The sequence below is a fragment of the Lipophrys pholis genome, assembly GCF_963383615.2.
Source record: "Lipophrys pholis genome assembly, chromosome: 4".
Classification (NCBI taxonomy): domain Eukaryota; kingdom Metazoa; phylum Chordata; class Actinopteri; order Blenniiformes; family Blenniidae; genus Lipophrys; species Lipophrys pholis.
This window is the reverse complement of record NC_137637.1, coordinates 13,874,057-13,894,330: the sequence shown is the minus strand read 5'-3', so window position 1 is coordinate 13,894,330 and position 20,274 is coordinate 13,874,057. Positions and strand designations below refer to the sequence as shown.

The window sequence follows — 20,274 nt, the reverse complement described above, 5'->3', positions numbered from 1 at the left end:
CAAATACATGGGGTTGTCCCTTTACTTTACCGACCCGTCTTAGCATGTATTCCTCCACCCTGCAGTACATGCCGCCGTCTACATTACAGCGGTGGAACAAATAGTCGTAGCTCTTTGAATTTGTATCCCCCCCTCAAGCCTTCCCCAGCTGCAGCTTTTGGGTGACATTTCTCATTTGGTGAAGAGCTGAGAGGGAAAAAAAACAAAAACAACAACAGTAGGGGGGGGGGGGGGGAAGTCTGCCTTGGCCTCTCATGTGAATCAACCAAAGATTGTAATAACATCACGATGGCAACATGCTGCCGCACACAGACCCGGTGTGGTGTGACTGCCCTGACAGCATGCGCGCAGATCCGCAACAAGCCAGCAAACTGTGAGGAGCAGCGGCTCCTGCTGAAGCCGGCCTCCATGTTGAGGTGATTCTCCGTCACACCCGGAGAAACACTGTCATGCTAACGGGCTGCGAGCGTATCCAACATGCAACCGGGCCGCAGATAAACGTGCACGACTGTGACATAAGATGGTGATTGAATAATACTACGGAGTGTGACTAATATGAGCGCTGAGACAGAGCCAGCTTCATCCCCTTTTCTGCCAGCTCTCTGCCTGACACGCATACTTAAAAAAAAAAAAAAAAGAAAGAAAAAGAGCAAAATGTAGCAACAAGCCAGACAGAAGTGCTGCTCGCTGCACGGAGCGCCACACAAAACATTTCGGTGTTTTATTCATAGTTAAATCAAAAGACTGATGCTTTGATTGCGCCTAAGATAAGAGGGGGAGTTGTTTTGAGATGTGAGCGCAGCGCCGTGCGAGGTTTGTACTCGGCAAAACAGGAGAAGAGTGTAATGTAATACTAAAAGCTTAATGTACAGTAAGTGAGCGAGAGGCTCTCCGTCTCTCGAAAGCAGAACTCTACACTGTTACTGTGCTTTTTTTGGGATCGGCTGAGAGGGGACCTGAAGCCCTTGTTCTTGATGAGAGCAAAGTGGACTTTTTAAAAAAAAAACACCCTTCTGCTCAGGCCACGAGTGGAGCGGTGAAAAGGATGGAGCAGAAGGTCGGGCCCTTTGTCCACTTCACCTCGACATCTATCAAATATCAGCCAGCTGCTGATGAGAATTTTATGATAATACAGTTGAATGAAGACCATTCGCTTGTGGTTTTTCTAGGGCCCCGATTACACAACGTTTCATAATTTTTCCGATTTTATGTTTGAAAAGTTTTACATTTACTCTACAACGTCGTTGTCGATGCAATCAGGTGTGTTGCAGCAGAGAGAGACTTGAATGGAACAAAACATGCAGGACCGGGGTGCTCCAGGACCAGGGTGGGACACCCCTGTTCTAAAGTAACTGTCAGTGTGCAAATAAAGACGTCACCCAAGTTTGTGGAGAACCAAAATCTGTTTTTCTTTCACTGACGTCTGTTGCTTATCGCTCCAGAAAAACACTGAATTAGTTAGATTAATGTGCAACTTGGTCTTGTTCTGAACAACGACAATTATGTTATATTTAATTGAATTCCATTATGCTCTACAAGGTCATTAATCATCATGGCGTTCCAACAGTGTATAAATAAGTTATGCTACAGTTGTTTACAAAGAGGCTTAATCCATTTAGAAAATATATATCTTCTTGGAGATGGTGTCATAGATTTAACATGCAAGTCAAGGTTGTACTTTCAGTCGTCATCCAGGTTCCTTCATGGCCTAATTTTTAAGCTTCTTTAAGCGGATGCCATTTCATTTATTCAATATTCCTTGCAGTAAAGAGTACAGCTGTGCTCTACTTCCACTGTGCTGGTGTATACAGTACAGCTTTGCAAGGACATAAAAAAAAGATGCATTTATCTCATCTCATCTTCATTTACACATTAAAGCCTCGCCCACGCCAAGGCACTATGTCGCGCTGCAATTTACAGTGCTGCTTATTGACAGAAATATTGTCAGTCATGCAATTCAAAAACTCAATATTTAATGGTTTGGAAAGTCATGAGTAAAGTTATTACCAACTATGACAAGCATCTTAATAAGGATAACATAACATATAAGCCTCGTCAGCACAAAATCACTGAGTACAAAACTAAGCGTGCAGATCATATAGAAGAACATATAGAGAACACCCTTACACCCTTAAGGCTAGTTAGTGCCTGTGGTGATGAAGCTCTGAAGTCTCACCCCTGGCAAAGACACCCATAATTGTAATAATGCAGATCTTCAATTGGAGAAAAAAAAAAATAAAATTTTATAGCACAAAATATATAAAATGTTAAATATCATCTGGAGATAAAGCGTGGATGTCCTTGATGCGCTAATAACAGGGTGAAATTACCTACACAGTTGGTTTTTCTGACAAATTATGTCTATGCTCTTACGGTGTGTGCGCAAGATACAAAAAAAAAAAAAAAAAACACACACCAAATTGCACCCTGGCTGAGCTCCAATGAGCTCGCAATGTAAAAATGCAGCTGCGACACGAAAAGAGACGTATTTGGTTGTCTCTCACAAAGGAGCTGAAGCTCACAAGCCTTGATGTGGACTCCGTGAGGATTCAGGGGAAAACAAATCTCAAAGATGAGGTGAGGGATAGGCTTATGCATCAGTACAGTTCTCGTGCTCTTTATTTAGCATGCACGCATGCTTTGCAGTTTATGCCTCGGAGAGGGACTGAAAATCCACAAGGATGGGTAAAAAAGATGTTACGATCAAAGCTCGCGTGCAGGAAAGGTATTCGGCTCCATCAGCTCAGTTCCGACGCTTCTGTTTTGTACATACGTATGGCAACCTCTTACTTTTGTGGAGGCCTTCGGGGAAAAAAGGTTGAAAAACTTCCTCTGAGCAAATATTAATCCTCATTTAAACTCGACTCACAAAACTTACAGAAAGCAGGTCAAAAGGTCTTTTTGTTGGAAAAGCTCAGTACCTCATACTACTTAAACCCCTGGGATGTGAGATGAGGGAGGAAAAATCCTTCATAGCCTGCCTGAGGTACTAAATTCTATTTCCTAGCAAATACACAGTGCAAACTTTTAGATAATAGAAGTTAAGCATGTCTTCCGACTTTTCTTCTTTCTTTCACAATGGCACAAAGAAAACCGGGGTATAGGAGAGTTTGTGAGTGTCAGACTGAGATGACACTGGAGGCAGACGAGCTGTGCGGCTAACAGACAAACGAGATGTCCGTGCTGAGACAAAGACAAAGAGGCGAAAAAGAGAGGAAGGAGACCGTGTGCGAGGAACGAAGCTCCTCTGGGTCATTAGGCTACAGACAGACACATGCAGGTGCCACCTCATCCGTCATTCTCTCCTACTCCTGGCCAACAGGCACCGGGGCATTGAGCCATGTTCAGTGAACCTGACATGCGCTGGAGATACTGTAGCAAATGAAGATACACTGCGGGGCCTGTGGACACTAATTGTGCTCCCGCATTTTCAACAGTCTGTCACCATTCTCACTGTGTACAGCTGTGAGTGATGGGCACATTTAATATAAGATGCACAATGGTAAGAACAACATGGTGGGCACCGCAGATTGAATGAAGATTTCCCGTCTGTTTATTCAGGCATTTGGCCGTGTCCATCTCATATGTCACATTCTGTAGAGCTGCGATAAAACAGTTAGCTATGACATCTCGACCTAACTTTCCATTATTAGAGCGTCTGCTGTCAGATGAAGCCGTGATAAGACAATACGGTGCTGCCTCGGCACAGCAGCAGCACAGATTCACCCAGACACATCAGACAAGACAAATAGACCCCAGCTAATGCTGACAGAGCAGCCTGGGTGGAAAATTTAGACGGACTTTCAATCATTCGTTTGACAAGTGGGGACATATTCAAGCAAGAGGATTTCTGTTTCCATAATTTCAAACCCCATAATCCATTTTTGTCCCCTGTCAGGGCTTGAATGAGTGATCCACCAGACTGAACTGAAAAGACAAGTCACCTTGGCAACAAATTGAGCATATTCATTGTAAACCTCGTGTTGTTAGCAGTGTAAAAACGTAAAGTGCAAGAATGGCATTGATTTCAACATTAGGTGAGTATGTAAGATGCACAAGTATGTTGCACACTATAGGAGAAAATTCCTTTAATCTTCCATTAGACAGAGTGAACCCCACCACCACCACCACAAACCATTTTATGTAGATGTTATGTCTATTTTGCACATCCCATTTGATACCAAACAACATGAGCTTGCCTAGTCTTTCCACTTGATGAGTGCAAGTTCAATATTCATTTGCTTTGTATCCCAGTTTTTGTCTCCTCCAATTCCTGAAGGAAATGTCTTGTTCTTTTTTAGCTGCCAAATCCTCCACTAGCTTCACAAGCTGGGAGCAAATACTGTTTGTCAGCTTCTTGGTGTTAGGCAGGTAGCAGACAAGCTGCCTGCTAGTGTTGCTAAAACACTTAGAAAATCCTTACACTGAAGCTAAAATGGCAAGCATGTGAGCTGGAAAACCATAAAAACTAACTTTGAAGCTCAATTGAGCAGAGGGAAACTGCAGGTCAGGGTATAACTCCCTCACTTGTTTTTTGCTGAAGCAGAAATACAATTTTTTAAAATAAATATTTAAGCACTAAGATGCCAACGAATGAAAAAAAAATGAACAAAAAAGATCAATTCAGACATCAGGTAAAAGCTGCTATTTCGGATCAATATTTTTATCCGTGGCTATTATACGCCTCGCAAAAAAAAACCTGACAGAACACATGATGATGCTCTCACATCAGCAATTTTGATTTGGCTATATGATGGGCAATAAAGTAAATGCTCAAAGCAATTGGTTTCCTCTCTCTCTCTCTCTCTCTCTCTCTCTCTCTATATATATATATATAAAATAAACACCTCATTCTCCAGTCAGGGTAAACGACTTGGTGGGCAAAGTGAATTGACTGCAAAATAAAAAACTGAGGCACCCGTTTACACGACAACGTTTCACGTGACAACACCTAATTCATTAAAAAAAAGGAGTGCGTTTTCACTGCTGGTGTAGTTAGTATGCCGGGCCACGGGAGGGCGCTGCGCTGTTGCTTGATTTTGTAATGAAACCACACAGATATGTGTGCAGAGAACAATACGCTATAAACGTGAAGAAAATGGAGAGCACCTGACATCTGTATGGACTGATGACTAGATGCGATCAGGGGTGAGTCTCAACTATAAAACTACTGATATGGACAACGGATTAGGTGTTGTCACGTGAAACGTTGTCGTGTAAACGGGGCCTAAGAGCGCTCATAGCCTCCGGCAGTCTCTGCAGGAGGGAATAGCGATCGTGAAAGAATCTTTCCACCTTGAGAGCCGGGATAAAAACTTCACGGATACAGTAGTTCTGCACACTGGTGTCGTGTAAACGGACCCCCCAAAAGTGAAGAAAGTTTCACGGATACACTTGTATTCGTTGTCATGTAAACGGGGCCTGAATGAGTAACATTTGTTCCCTGCAGTGGTTTGAGATGGTGCAACAGAGTGGCTCTTTTGCATCACAATTACCTGCCGGCATCTCAGCCTGCATCATTAACAAAAGCAAGCTATGTCACTTCAGTGAGATACTACCGAAGGACATGAGGTGCTTTGAAAGCTGAATTACACAGTGTCAGAATGAAAGTGGCAATGACGCATGATGCAGTCATAGTCTGTTTGCTATATGGAAATAAGCAAAAGGCGCTGGAATAAACACGAGAAGCAGACATACGGTACTGTAAAGCACAGAGTGTCTCAGGTTGCAGTTCGACAGCTGGATGGTTTGAAGACACTCCGTGTGGTGCGACTTGTTTGTCTATTTTAATACTCTTCAGTTTATTGAAAATAATTGGTGGGATGAGTCACCTGTGTTCAATAGCACCTGTACACTGTCTGACACAACTATCCGACATCTGAAAAGAACGGGATCGAATCCATCGTCTCATCGCTCAAGCGAGAGGGAAAACGCAACAGAGCTTCAATGCACACATTTTGAAAGAGAAGGAAGGAAGAAGTAAATAAAATACTTGTCACAAACGTGAACCCAGGACGTATGGAGAAGTGGACAAAATAAGTCGAGGCTGACAAAATATGCACTTTAGGTTAAAGTCTCCCTTGCATGCCTTCTTTCTTTCAGGAACCGGTTACATAAAGGTCCAAATGAGAGTTTAGGAATTGTTTTTTTATGTTTATGCGGCAACGTTTTGAAAACAATGTCCGTTCACACAGAAATGGCAGAAAGACTGGATATGAAGTAGCTCACCTGTTGGGCCACTAGTGGGTGCTGTTGTTAGTTTTTGTAATGAAAACATTGACACAGAGCGCAGAAAACAAACACTAACAATGGCAAGCAAATAGACATTCTTATGGACAGAGGACAAAGTTGGGTTGCTATTACAGCGACTCTCAACTGTAAAACTACCAAGTTCCAGGAGAACATGGACCTGGAGTCGGGACACTCTGGAGGCAAACCTGGTTGTTATTGTCCATCCACTCGCGTATTTGAAAAATAACTAGTTACTACAGCCGTGTTGCGCATGTGCAGGTAGCAGCATTTCAGAAAAAGTTACATCTCCCTGTTTTCCCCAGTGATGGAATCAGAGCATTTTTTTAAAAGTTCCACCTTGGGAGCCGTTTTTTTAAAATTTTCAGTAATTCTGAACATCGTTGTGTAAACACCAAAAAAACAACAAAGGTTTTCTGTTTTCACTTGAAAACAACAACGACAAAAAGGGCATATTTCGAGAAGAGACTGTATTATAAAAATGCAGGTCTACATAAAAATTAAAAGACCATTCACGACTAAAACTTGCTTCTACACATCAGGATATACTTGAGATTTGTCAGGGGACCCTGGTGTTAACAGAAGCTAAAACAATTTAGATTGAGTGGTGTCATCGGAAACAACCATGTTACAGGTACGACTTCAGCACCTGCACTTTTTTTATATCTGCCCTGGTGGTGCCACGAATAATCCACATACACATGTACAACTTTTCACTCAATTACTGTCAGCATGCTATACCTGGATGAGCTACCCTAATGCTATCCGGCTGAAATGAACAGAGAATGGTAACGCCACAATTACAGTGTTCAAGATGTCAATCGATTTACCGTCAGGTGGTGGGAAAAAATATGCTGAGAGTGAGCTGGGAAGGCTGACACCCGAGTAAAAGGCTACACTTTCTTACAGCATGTTTTCAAGAACTCTTGCCAAATGTCTCTTTTGCCTCAACTTTAAATCTAGAGGGGGGAAAAAACCCAACAGATATGAGGTCTGAGATCTGTAATATGCTGAAATGAGCTGGTAAAACAGTATCATCTCGAACCTGTTTTTTGTGTGTGCAGTGCAAAGACAGAAGGCTTGACAGGCACAGCAACGACGACATTGGAGGTGAAACCTGGCAAATGCTCAATTAAAGGGCACCATGCAGCTTGCAAGAAAGGGTAAATCAGGAAAGAGTATACAGATGCTTGTCGACTCCTGCAGCTTCCACACATCGCTCGAGCTCACCTCTTATGTGAATTTTTGATTATGTGCTGAGGAAAAAGTCAAGAAACAGTACGCAAGCCACAGAAAGTGCCAATTCAACCTCCACCTCTTTCTCCCCTCTCACCGGCCATAAAACGCAGTGTAATAGGATTCCTAAGCTTTTCCAGTGACTGCTTCCACTATCACACAGACATTTAAGTGCACTAATCCATGACAAATTGTCTCATCTGATCCATGACAAATCGTCTGAGGGGCCGATGGAGGAGAGGAGATGAAGGTGGGGTGCTGGGGGCTGGAGAGGAGGACGAGGAGTTGGGGGAAGAGACCCGATGCGGAGGGAGCGCTGCTCGACACCTGAGTGATCAAGCAGCAGTCGCTGCCTAGTTTTTCAGAGGTTGCTTTTATTACCTTGAAGGGCACGCTGCGTGATAAAGAGTGAGAGATCACACAGCGCTGATGAGCTCTCTACCTAAGCCCGTGGTTTTCAAAGCAATTATAATCCCATGTGGAGGTAGATTATAGGATTTCAGCTCCTTTGTTGGCGAAAGACGGGATTTGCAAATGTCATGTTCACAAAATGAATGTTTCTAATTAAATTTACCTCATATATAATTTATGATTCCACTCACCCTGTAGTTTCAATTAGCGTAAAACCTGTCAACTCAGAAAGGTTTTTTTACATGGGAACGTCAATATGTAGTCAAACATAAAAGAGAGGATAAAAACACAGCACCTTCAGCATCACAGGAGGTTATTCCACAGCCTTGAATAGCAGTGAACTGAATGCACCCGTGTGTACATGGGAAAGCATGTTTTCATACTTGCTTATAAACCAGAGCTGCTAACAAGACCAAACAATTCCCCTTCATCCACTTTACAAAAATACAATTAGGGCGTCATCCATTCAAGTGACTGTAATTTAATTGAATTCTCTTTCACAATCAGTTCTCACACTAATTAGTCCCCACAGTTTAATGCGGGTGTAAATAAAGCTGATTTAATGGCAACACCAAAACACAAAGGGACTACGTGGAGAGACGCTCTTGTCGGCAGCGTTGATGGGGCCACTTTTCATCCCGTTAAAAGTCTCATACCTTCTTCCAATAAGCGAGGCAGCCTGGATGACCACTTTGGAGATGACGGTGAGGATAAGGCGCATCTTCACCCGCTGTGTATTCTGCTGCTGAGCCGTTATAATGAGCAGTCTGACAACTATGGAAATGAGTTCAGGGTTTAAAACCATCTAAGCGTTCAATTTGAGAGTTAATTTCTTTGCGTTCCCAAACACTGCCTGAAAAAAAAATAAAAAAAATATATCATAAATCTTCTGGACGAGCCAGCCACTCTGCAATGAAAAAAAAAAAAAATCAATTCATAGTATGAGTATGTATAGCTTGCACACTTCTCGGCTGTCCTCATTTACCAAGAAGACAGCTATCCTAAATCAAGCTCCTGGGTTTAAGTTTAACACCCTGTATCTTGTCAGATTTTCCTCTCTCTAGAAAAAAACCTCTATCCCCAGATCTTAGCAGAGCTTCGATAGATTCATAAAGTTGAGCCCTGCAGTATTTTGACAGGAAGCGCTTTTCGAGCTGAAGTAAAAATGTCATAAATTACCCAACGCCCCTTTTACTTTTGATCATGCGGTTGCTTTTATTTGACCATACGATGCATCGTGGCTAATCAAAGTAATTACATGTTTTCTTCCGCCTCAAAGAGTTTTCTACACCGAGGGAGCAGCACGCCACATTGAACAATGAGCTCGTTAAAATGCATTTCGATCATTTGGGATTAGACTTTACACACCATTTCGAATCAATGGATAAAAAATAACGGAGGCACGCTGCACTGGCTTTCAGCACTTTTCAGCAACATCACAGGGTACTTTGAAGAGTCAAAAGATAAAATTGTGAACAGTTGTGGAATGGGCTACAGAGCAGAGCTTATGGCTGGAAGGTCGCTGGATTAAATCTCTGCAACTGAAAGTGAATGCTCATGATTCACTTTTGCTCTTAGGACAATTTACTATATGAATGTTACGGGTTTCAACGGAGAGAACTAATCAAGAAACAGTAACTACATGACAGTTCTGGTGACAAGGGGTCTGTTTTTCCCCAACATGCTCGACATGATTGAAAGAGGAAATAAAGGAAGTTCAGTGGCAGTGGTCGCCAAGAGGTTAAGAAACTGGACTAAGGCTTGGAAATTCACAGGTTCAAATCTCTGTGCTGACGGGCAACAACTGTGGGTCTCCAAGCAAGAGATTTGGCATCAACCAACAACTGGTTGGCTAGGATGCTAACTTCATAATTTTCAGTATTTCCGCCGTGTAAATGTTTTTAAAACGTCGCTGTGTAAACGTGAATCTTTTCTGAAATGACAACGCAAAAAATATGCACTTTCACTAAAACGCTGCTGTGTGACGGGGCCTCGAACGCTTGAATGCATTTGTCCTGTCTGCTGGTGAAGTCGCTTCGATCTGCAGGGGGAAGCGACTTCATCGCTACTGCATTAAAAAATGATTGAGAAGGGTGCGCAGACAAGTTTGGAGTACTGTAGCCCACCCGCTCCCCTCTGAAAATAACACCTGGCTCGTAATGAACGTACAGTATATACTGTTGTGTCTTGTCACAATGCAGTCCCCCCCCCACCCCCCCAAACAAAAAATGGTGAGACAAATTGTCAGCAACAGATTGTTATCAAAGCGCAGGCTAGAGCGAGTTTTATAGCTGCACCTGTTCTGTTAGATCTGAGACTCTTTTAAACCGCCCTGTCAGAGTCACAATAAAACAAAGCAGCAGCTAAAGTGTTGTTATATGCAGACTGGCCCTCTGGGTATTGATATACTGTGAACTGTATGCATATCTCAGCTCCTATGCAGAGTAAATACAGCACCTGCTAAGTAAAACCTAATGACAAAAACACTCGGCAGACAAGACGTCGGAACACGCGTTCATTTATCATTAAAAGACACTGATCCACGTGTACTTCCACAGCGGTTTGAACATTTCCTGACGTGTGATGGAGTCCCATGTCAGGAGTGGCCTGGTTTATGCAGCAGAGAGCACGTCAGCTGTTGGCAGGTGTGGGGAGTGAACGGCCCAGCCTGTATGTGTGTGTGTGTGTGTGTGTGTGTGTGTGTGTGTGTGTGTGTGTGTGTGTGTGTGTGTGTGTGTGTGTGTGTGTGTGTGTGTGTGTGTGTGTGTGTGTGTGTGTGTGTGTGTGTGTGTGTGTGTGTCATGTCACATTCAGCTCATCTGTCAATGTAGTGGATTATTTCTTGAGAGACCAGAATTGGCTGCCCAGAATCAAGGCGCCATCAATCTTCGGCCGCACGAGCAGGACGCAGAGAGGGCCGGAGGAAGGGGAGGCGGGCGGGGATGGCAGACTGCGGAGCAGAGGCTCATAGGAAGGAGAGCGGCAACACCGCTTCCTGAGCAGGTGACGAAGCAGTCAGGCAACTCGTTACTCAATCCCCGCCTCGGTGGTGACTATGCCGATTTGTCACGGAGACGCGGGGAAAATAAATAAATAAATACCAACTTGAAACTCCAGCCACCCTTTTTCTTTTTTTTTCTTTTTTTTTTAGCGTTTGCTGTCAGCTTACTGTTGCAGGAAGCAGATAAGCTGACTTCTCAAACACTGTTAGATGCTTCAACAGGCTGGAGGATAACATGACCTTCACTTCCCCTCCTCGGATACCCACACAGCCCATTCTCTCTGTATTTTTGTCTATGTTGGATTTATGTTAGCTTTTGTACCACATGTTTTTCAGACAGTCTGTCGGGCTGTGAACCAAAAGACAAAAAAAAAAAAAGAAAGAAAGATGAGTTCAGCATTTCTTCAAAGATAAAAACTCCCACTTTCTTTCTTGGAATGAAGACTTCCTAGAAGATGATACAGCAGTATAGCACGACAACACGGGAATGCAGCCACAGCTTAAACGTATTGTTGATTAACTTCAAACAAATGGGATCAAAAACCTTAGTGAATGGTTGGCAAGTGTAACTCGGCGATAAATTGATTTTTCTATTCATCTTTTTTCCCCCCCGACATGAAATAAGTTTTAATGCGGCATTTCACACGCTTCATTAGCGGAGTAATTGTACAACTTCATTTACAGTACTGAAGCCAGTACATCACATCATTCACAGAAACACAGACACATTATTTGATAATGAAAAACAGCAAAGCATGAAAGATGATGGATTTTTTTCCCAGGCAAGACATCTTTCTTCATCCTCTTTTTTTTTTTTTTTTGCCACGTCCTACATAGCCATATCTATTTATATCTGAGGGTTCTGGCCTCAATGAAACCAGAGAGCCTCTCAAATTATAAAATCAATTCTAATTCAAATATTCATCATGAGCATTTCAATTCGGAGAGAGGCGCTCTGGTTAGATCGGTTAACGCCACTCCACGGCCGAGTAAGATTGATGTCAGCGTAATCCGCTTAAAAAAACATAATGTACAGTAAATTGTACAGTGACTGAGCAGCAGAAGGGGGAATAAAACAGGAGAGATGCGTTCTCCTTGACGAGCCATCATCACCCCTGGAAAGCCTGCTGATTTTTATAATATCTTCAAAAATCTGTAGATGAAGATAGTCAGCATCAATTAAAGAAGTTCCCTCTTAACTATATAAGTTTTCAGAACATTGCTTGCATTAAATAGCAGTATAACAGATCAATGTTGACACAAATGCTTGTGCACTGCACAACATCTCTCTTTTAATTACCTTTCAGGCGTGTTATTCTGAATCTAGCAGCTCAGACTAAATCGTTCTGATAATGTAAATTAAATCAGTGCCTTTAAAAGATTAAATCAACAGAGCGAGTGTTTATCAACCATCTGCACGGTGTAATACTCGCATCCTCTCAGACTTGATGTGTCCTGAACACAGTTCCAGTTTTCCCCGAGGACAAATGAAAATGCTACACAATAATGGCCCGAGTGAGAAAATGGCGTGTAAATGTGCGGGCCTGCACGTGTCTGAACCCGGCTTGGTGTACTATGTGGTAAGTGTGTGTGTGGATCTGTCTGACGGGAAACCTCCCAGTACCCTTACCCATCACCATTTTTTAGTTGGATGACTCCTCTACGACAGGAGGGAGATGAAGGAAAGTGTGGGGGGGTGGGGGGGCAACAACTATTTTTTTTTCTCCCCTCTTTCCCCTTTGAGACCACTGCATTATTCAGAAAAGACACTTACTGAGCCTTGCACTTCCTTGTACATCTTTGGCACCAAGCTTGACTTGCCAACCAGTCAAACTCCTTCAAATAAAAAAAAAAAATGAAGGGGAAAAAAAACCAAAAAAAAACCAGCAAAACTTGAAGCCTTTAAAAATTCATTCGGGCGCTTTCTGTTGCTCATCCCTTACCCACTTGCTCCAATTAACAGGGCCGGGATACTTTGAGAACTTTCTATCTATCATAGCTGGGATTTTCATGTGTCAGCTGTTCCACAGTAAAAGTAAGTCGCTTCACTGACATGCTGCTTTAAGTCACCAGTGTTCAACACAACATAATTCAATGCATGATTTTTCATTTTTTCTCCCTCTGTGCTTCAATTACTGTCGTTTTTTGCAAGAACACACACACACACACACACACACACACACACACACACACACACACACACACACACACACACACACACACACACACACACACACACACACGCAGAAGATAGCATCAATGTTTAACAGCCGCTTGGCACCCACAGAAAGCCCCTCTTCGCGCCAGGATTGGGTATGGAAGTCACACTCATTGTTAGCAGCTTAAGGGAAACGTTTGCTTTGCTGTGTACTATTAAAGAGAGAAAAAAAAAGAGGAAAAAAACCCTTTGCTTCCGCTATAACACTCCCGCATACACTATAAGCAATTCTCATAAGCTTTTCTCATAATCAGAGAATTAGATCCGCCTCTGCGTCTACCCTCCCCTTTTGCCCCCACGGTGCAGAAGGCGTCGGGCTTAATTGCCAAACGCTTCCAGTGCAAGAGAGGGAAACATAATTGTCATTTCTATCCAAGCCACAGTGATCAAAGCTCCCCTGGCTACCAGCGCAGTAATAAGGATTTTTGCCTAAAGCTTGTCCTACTCGAAGCAGTCTGCCAGCAAGATTCAGGGTGCAGTAGTCAAGAATTCCTCGTTGCGCACATGAATCATCTCACCATGAGCTTACTCACAACGTTCAAAGACTTCTAACAGGGCCTCGATGTCGAGATCTACACAGAAGCAGACAACTCAGCCACAGAGCCAAAGTCAAAGCAACCACGTGCTCTCCCAAAATAGCACATTGTAAACGAGTACATAGTTTTGAGTATGATTAAATCTAAGTATGTAACATGGAATTAAAAACAATGATTAGAAGTCTTCCCTTCGGCTCATCCTGATCGACCACAGTGAATCATCATGTTACACTACCCGAGGAAATCATTCTGACACACTGCGGCAGTCTCTGGATGTTGCTTCCAAAGAGCTGAAACTGCCCAGAGAAGAGGGCAACACCTCATACCATGTGTTAACAACGTCGATATCTTCAGAAAGAGGCAAACGTACCCAAGGTGAGGATGTCGGTGCGGCCGGGCCGGGCCACATGGTGCTGCTGGATGGTCTGGTAGAGTGTCGCCTGGCACAGCAGCAGGAAGCCCAGGCTAATCCACATGGCCAACAACCAGGACATGTTAAGGCCGAGTCTGCAGGAGGGCACACAGCAGGGGGAGAAAACAAGGGTTAGACTTGTATTACACTATGTTGTAATACAGATATACTTGTATTTATTTGTTGCAAACCAAATGCACAAATAATCTGAGTATACTGGGCTATAAATACTGTAACTCGAATATCTGATAGTGTAGTTAATTTAGAGCTATGTGCATCTGTGGATGGAGAAAACCCCTGCAGGCAAAAGTCTAAAATAAAATGATCAAATACAAAATTCTTGTCAATATCTTTCTTGTCCAGAGCACTGTGGTTTACTAAGACTTGTGTCACGATATTAAAAAAAAAAAGAATAATGAAATAAAATGAAACATTTTCAGCCAAAAGAAAGAGTTTTTAATGAAAAGCACTGCCCCCTCTTTTGGGGGGGGAAACTTCACTAATCATTGACAGCTGTAAGAAATCTGAGACATGAATATTCCAAAGATTGCTTTTCTGAGCACGAACAGCCTTCTTGCAGATTTGTTCAGCGACTGCCTAATGACTGGTGAGGGCCAGCATATGGAGACACGCCTCAGCCCTTATAGAATAATGAGGCTCGCCTCCTTTCCAGGTGGTATTGGCACTTTTCTCCAGTCACAAGCATACAGTGAGAAGTTGATATAGCATCACTCTGCCTCCTCCTAATACTGTGACCTGGTGTGTTCAGGGTCCCTGCATACAGCACACTCTTAGAAATACACCCTTTCTCCTCATCTTAAAATAAGAATGGATTTGATCATCATAAAGTTTATCTTCTCTTCAGTAGTGTATGTTTAACCTTTAAGCAGCGTCTTCCCAAGTAAATCTAAAGTTTTAATGTGAAATTCTAGATCTGACATATATTCAAAGATACATGAGGAAATAAAAATGACTTTTCTGCAGTAGGATCCTCAAATTAAAAATATGCATCATGTTAAACTGTGGCTGCATTAGGCGTGAGTGATGCAAGTGGCATTAAAGGGTGTTGAAACAAGAAAAAAGAGATTTTCAGGAATCCCCAAAACACTGCTTGCTGGCAAAGATTATGCAGGTTTAGTATTTTGATCTGCACCCTCGACTAAAGCCATTTGGAGAATAAATGTTCCCCGCGTGTTCTGCACCCTTGCTGACATTGAAGCTGCTTAATATTCAGGGAAAATTAAGCATATCATTATTAACAGCCCGTTGTAAATCCCCATCCCTGAGCTAAATCCACCCTTATCCGCGGGTTTTGGTGGAAATGTGAACTGGTGCCGGTTTGTTTTCCCGCTCTTCCTTTTTTTTTTCCCCCTTTTCTTTTTCTAACTATGGAGGATTATGATCTCCTGGCCAGGCTGGTGTTTATTCATTCGGTGCATTGTGTACACAGACTCGGTGCTTCTCCCGGTAACGGGTGAGCTTTCTTACAGAGGAGGACGCAAAAAAAAAAAATGAAAAAGAAAAGAAAACGCGAGAGTGCAAGGCAAAAAAAAACAACAACAAAAAAACAACAAAACAAATCGAGATTGTTTTAGAGAACTTAAAGGAGGGGGGAAGGCAGGTTTCGTAAAAACAAGCAAAAACAACAACAACAAAAACAAGAACTTGCAGTCTCTGCTTTAGACTCATTTCCACGGCGCCCATATGCTTCCCTTCATGTCCGGCTTGTTTCCTCGAGAAATATAGACTCTGAACGCAGTTGTTCTTCTTTGTCGTGTCAACAGAGACAGGCGATCATCTGTGCAATGAGTGGCGTGTCCAGCGTGAGACAATAAACACGATCGGAGTGGAACCAGCGGCAGGCACACCTGCAGGCGCCAAACACACAGCGACGCACCTGCGCGTGGATGGAAGGAAACACGCTTCTCCTCCTGCAGTGCACCTCGTGTGATGTGGAGGCAACTTCTGCAATGATCCCTTTAACCATACCTGCGTGATGGTTACTGATCAGATGGGGAACTACTTGTGCAGAATGATATGCAATATCCCTGCATATACAGTGTGACTGTGAGCACGCGCTCTGTAAAGTGTTTCATTAACAGTGACCGACGTGTTTGCAACTTATGCAAGGTATTGGTCATTAGGATCTCCTTCTAGAATCACAGAGTGGTTTAGTAGAAGCTGTTCAGTGTTTGTACGGAATTTGATCCCACATATACATTATAGGGGTCTTTCTCCTAACTCCAAATAGACCCCCTCCTCTCACTCACACCACACCCACCCAAAACGGCAGATGTAATCGTGGGAGGTTCCACACCCTTACCTGAGCAGAGTGATCAGAAGGAAAAGAGTTCAGTCAGAATCAGTGGCCGCCTGCCCCCCCAGCAGACTCACTCCTTGCGCTTAAATCCATCCATACTTTGAAGACAGAGATTTCTGCCTTGAAATCCCAGTAACCAGATTAAAAGAAAAAAAAAGAGAAAAACGTGGTTGAAAGCTGTCCTTTTCGTCCTCAGTATTTCCTCCACTGGACCTTTGCTTACTTCCTTTTTTTTTTTCTTTTTTTTTTTTGTTGTTATTAATCCTTGGCAAACACAGTCACCAGGCACAAAATACCCACGACTCTGTGTCAGAAACTGGCCGGGATGTGAGGAATGGGAGGCGGATCATGTCACTGCTGTATCAGCCACATTCGTGCAGAGCTCCTGCTCCTTCCTTCAGTGTCCCTTCTCCATCAGTAAAACTCCTCTGCCGTGATGACAGGGAGCTAATTTACCCTCCTCACTTGTCGTCCCCTTCTCACGCATGCAGCTGAAGGCTCCCGTGGAATGACTGCTCTGTCTGCTCTTGGCTGCGTCCCCCCATTGAGAAGCTGTGCTGATAGTGTGAGCCTCAGTCCTCTCTCGAGCGCTCTAAGTAGAGAGTCTGTGTCAGACAGGCAGCGCGAGTGTGAGTGAGCGTGCATGTGTGTGTATTACAATGTAGCCCAGCTGGAGAGAGAGAGAGAGACAGAGAGAGAGAGAGAGAGAGAGACAGAGAGAGAGAGAGAGAGAGAGACAGAGAGAGAGAGAGAGAGAGAGAGAGAGAGAGACAGAGAGAGAGAGGGATCACATGTCTTAAAGCAAGACTACCCACTTCTGCATCAAGACTTTATCAGCAAATGAAGCATGCTTAATTAACCCAACCCTCTTTACATCCCAGCCTCCCATCTACAACATCAAGAGACATGTTAGTGTAGCCTTCAGCTCACTTTTGAATGTGTCAGGATCCGTGTGTGTGTGTGTGTGTGTGTGTGTGTGTGTGTGTGTGTGTGTGTATGTGTGTGTGTGTGTGTTGCAGAGGGTGTGCCTCTTTTAGTCAGCTGCCTGCAGCTTTGTAGGGGTGAAAGCAAAATGCCCAGAGCACAGTACTTTTAATAGAAGGCAGAGTGCCTCATCAGAGCTCTGCAGTCATCATATGATCCATTATGAGCTGTCTCTGCTCTTTCGACCTATTTCTGCAATGTTGAATGAGAGTTGTTTGCTTTAACGGCCAGCCTGCTGGAGGATGTTCCCCCACTGTTGAGATGAACTTGTGTCCACAGCGGCGGTGGGAGAGAGCCTGCGAGCCGCCTTTTGTCACTTCCTCAGAAACGAAGTGTGTCATCTTTGAAGGGAAGACGTTTACTACACTTTTGTGTGAGCGTGCGGGTTTTGTGTGGGTGTTTGCATGCGTGTGTGTGTTGTGTGTTGTGTGTGTGTGTTTTTGCACACCATGCAAGCACGTGAAGGCAGCTGCTCTTGTTTGTACAAAGTGTGTTTTCCTCCAACATATTTCCTTCCATATGGAGGAGCTCCCCTTTAACTCATTGCACCGTTAACCAGAGATTCAGAGTATATGCCAATCCCACGCACCTGCCAGCTGACTCACTCACAGTCTGACATTTCACAGAAAATCTACCCTATGCTACTCACAACAATGCACCGACGAGGGGCTAAATAAACCATCAGACAGCGAGGATGGGTGTTGGTTCTGCGGGGGAGTAAATTATCTTGATGAAGGATTTTTTATTTATTTTTTTGTCTTTTCAAACTGTTGCTGAAGACAATTATTATATTAATTTCACAAACGCAGCCAAAATATTACTCGCTTTGTGATTAGCCTTCATGATCTACTTCGCTTTGTGGGCGTGGCACGAAACCCTTGAGCTGCCGGTCACAACAGTGCGACGACAAAGCATCCCGGACCATCTCTGCCTCTCCCATCACGCAGTCACAGCGCCATGTGGCAGCCAGATGTGCTCCGAGTTGCAGTCTGCAGCATGAACGTGGGAACATGCGCGCTGTGGCCAAATGGAAGAAAGTGTGTACGCATATCGGAGGGAGGTTGGTTTTCATTCTCCCCACCAGGTAACTCAAAGTGTGACGTGAGTACCAGAGAGGGTAAAATGGTTGCTGTTAGCACACCATCTCTTGTGTAGGAAACTGGGTAAGGAAATAAGAGTCGTGTGTTTCATGTTGATGTGGGTTTTTTTCTTTTTTTTTTTTGCTTTTGGACTGCAGCCTTTGTATTCACACATAGCTCTGAAATAATCCAGCGGAAAGGCTGTTATTGAAAGGCAAAGCTGCCATCTGGATCTCTGTTCGGTAAAGCCCACCACGTGTTAAGTGACCAGATTCACATTAAGCGGAAACTGCAGAGCAATTACCGCATTGATTAGTGTTGTCACTGTCAAGACATATTTGCACCAAAGGACTTGATTACCAATAAATGGGGTTCTTTGTGCGCGTGTGTGTTTGTTGATACTTTTGCGTGTAAAGAGCATTGATGACATGCGAGCTTGAGCTTCCTTACGTGTTCCCCGCTTCATGCCTTTATGATCCCTCCCGTTGGACCAAGATGAAGGCGTGAAATGAAACAAGGCCCACAAACAAGCCCCCGAGGAGAAGTTAAGATCGAAGACGTCTAATTACAGCGCGTTCCTTTCAGCGATGCGCCGTACCGACACAAGTCTCTCGTTTCTAGCTTCATTTTAAAAAAAATTTTGCTGTTGTTAATTCGTTGCCATGTCCTGTTGTTTTTTTTTTTTTTGTTGTTGTTTTTAAAAAAAAAAAAAAAGTTCTCATTCTGCGCCGGTCTGAGCTGTGTTGGGAGGAACGGACTGTTGACGACAGAATTTCACAGTAATTCTGGATTGTTGTCGTGGTCTCGCTCTTCCCTCGTCTCCCTTCTCAGGGGTTTCCATCATTTCCAAACAGCTGTCGCCGCAGCTCATGCCAAGACCTAACCGCAACCGACCAATCACTGGCCAACTCTGTGTTTGGATCTGGGCAGCCCTGTTAAACAGCAGCGTTTGCCAATATCGCTCTCTCGCTCCACTTCCTTCTTTCTCATTCTGCTTCTTTTCTTTCCGTTTCTCCCTCTGGCTAATAAAATTCTTCCTTGCAGTGCAGCAATCAAGTCTCAATATGTACCCGCGAGCTGCACCGAAATACCAATCTGAGTCTCTTCTGCCGGTGGTTTTCTGGGTCCCTTTAAAAATCAAAATGAGCAGCGGCGCACTATAGTTCCTGCATACTTCTTCCACATTTGGAACAAAGAAAGAATTGCTTCATCTGATGCAGAGTTGTGCTAGTAAACCTTTTCTCTGCAAATTATTGGAGAGTGACACGGAGAGGAAGAAAGAGAAAGAAGAAGAGCGAGAAAGAGGGAAAGATTTAGGCACGCAGGGGAAAATTCATTCGGAGGAAGTAAGTGGCAGCGCACTGACGGTGAGGGGAGGAAGATGATTAATGAAACGAGGAAGGCCTGATCTATGGTAATAATTTATTTTGCATTTATCAGTGCATCCTTATTCTGCGTTCTTCCTCCTGCAGCTCCTGGCTGCGATGGCAGAGTGTGAAAAGTAAGTTTAGTGGATACACAGCATCTCACGCAGAAACCTTTCAGCCATAAGCTGCAGCTTTTCTATTCTGTCAGGAGATTCGGCGAGACTAAAGGCTAACATGTCAGAAGGAGCTTTCAAAAGGAAGTGAGGTTCAGTTCCACAAAAGCAAAATGGTATTTTAGAGCCATGAAGTTAATCGATTTGTGCCGTAATGGTCCTATTTACTTTCTCATTTTGAACAAGGGGCAAATTAAAGCCAGTTTGTCATTGACATGTTTCACTTCTCGGTAATTGGATTATTTTTCATTTATAGGTGTTTTCTGTTTCCGTTCAGTAGCAAAGTCT

The 20,274-nt window shown here is 43.5% G+C and overlaps 1 protein-coding gene across 3 annotated transcripts in view; it reads right to left on the bottom strand.

Moving 5' to 3' along the window:
- tafa1b (TAFA chemokine like family member 1b) overlaps positions 1-17,018 on the bottom strand; it is a 128,687-nt gene extending 111,669 nt beyond the window's left edge. For all 3 annotated transcript variants that reach the window (XR_013935318.1, XR_013935319.1, XM_080462484.1), the window contains exons 1-2: positions 16,387-17,018; positions 14,022-14,158 (exon numbers count right to left, since the gene is read on the bottom strand). Coding sequence is in view for 1 of the 3 variants with exons in the window: in XM_080462484.1 (XP_080318610.1) it covers positions 14,022-14,145 (124 nt within the window). In the remaining 2 variants the exon portion in view is untranslated. The remainder of the gene's footprint in view (positions 1-14,021; positions 14,159-16,386) is intronic.
- Positions 17,019-20,274: the final 3,256 nt, after the last annotated feature.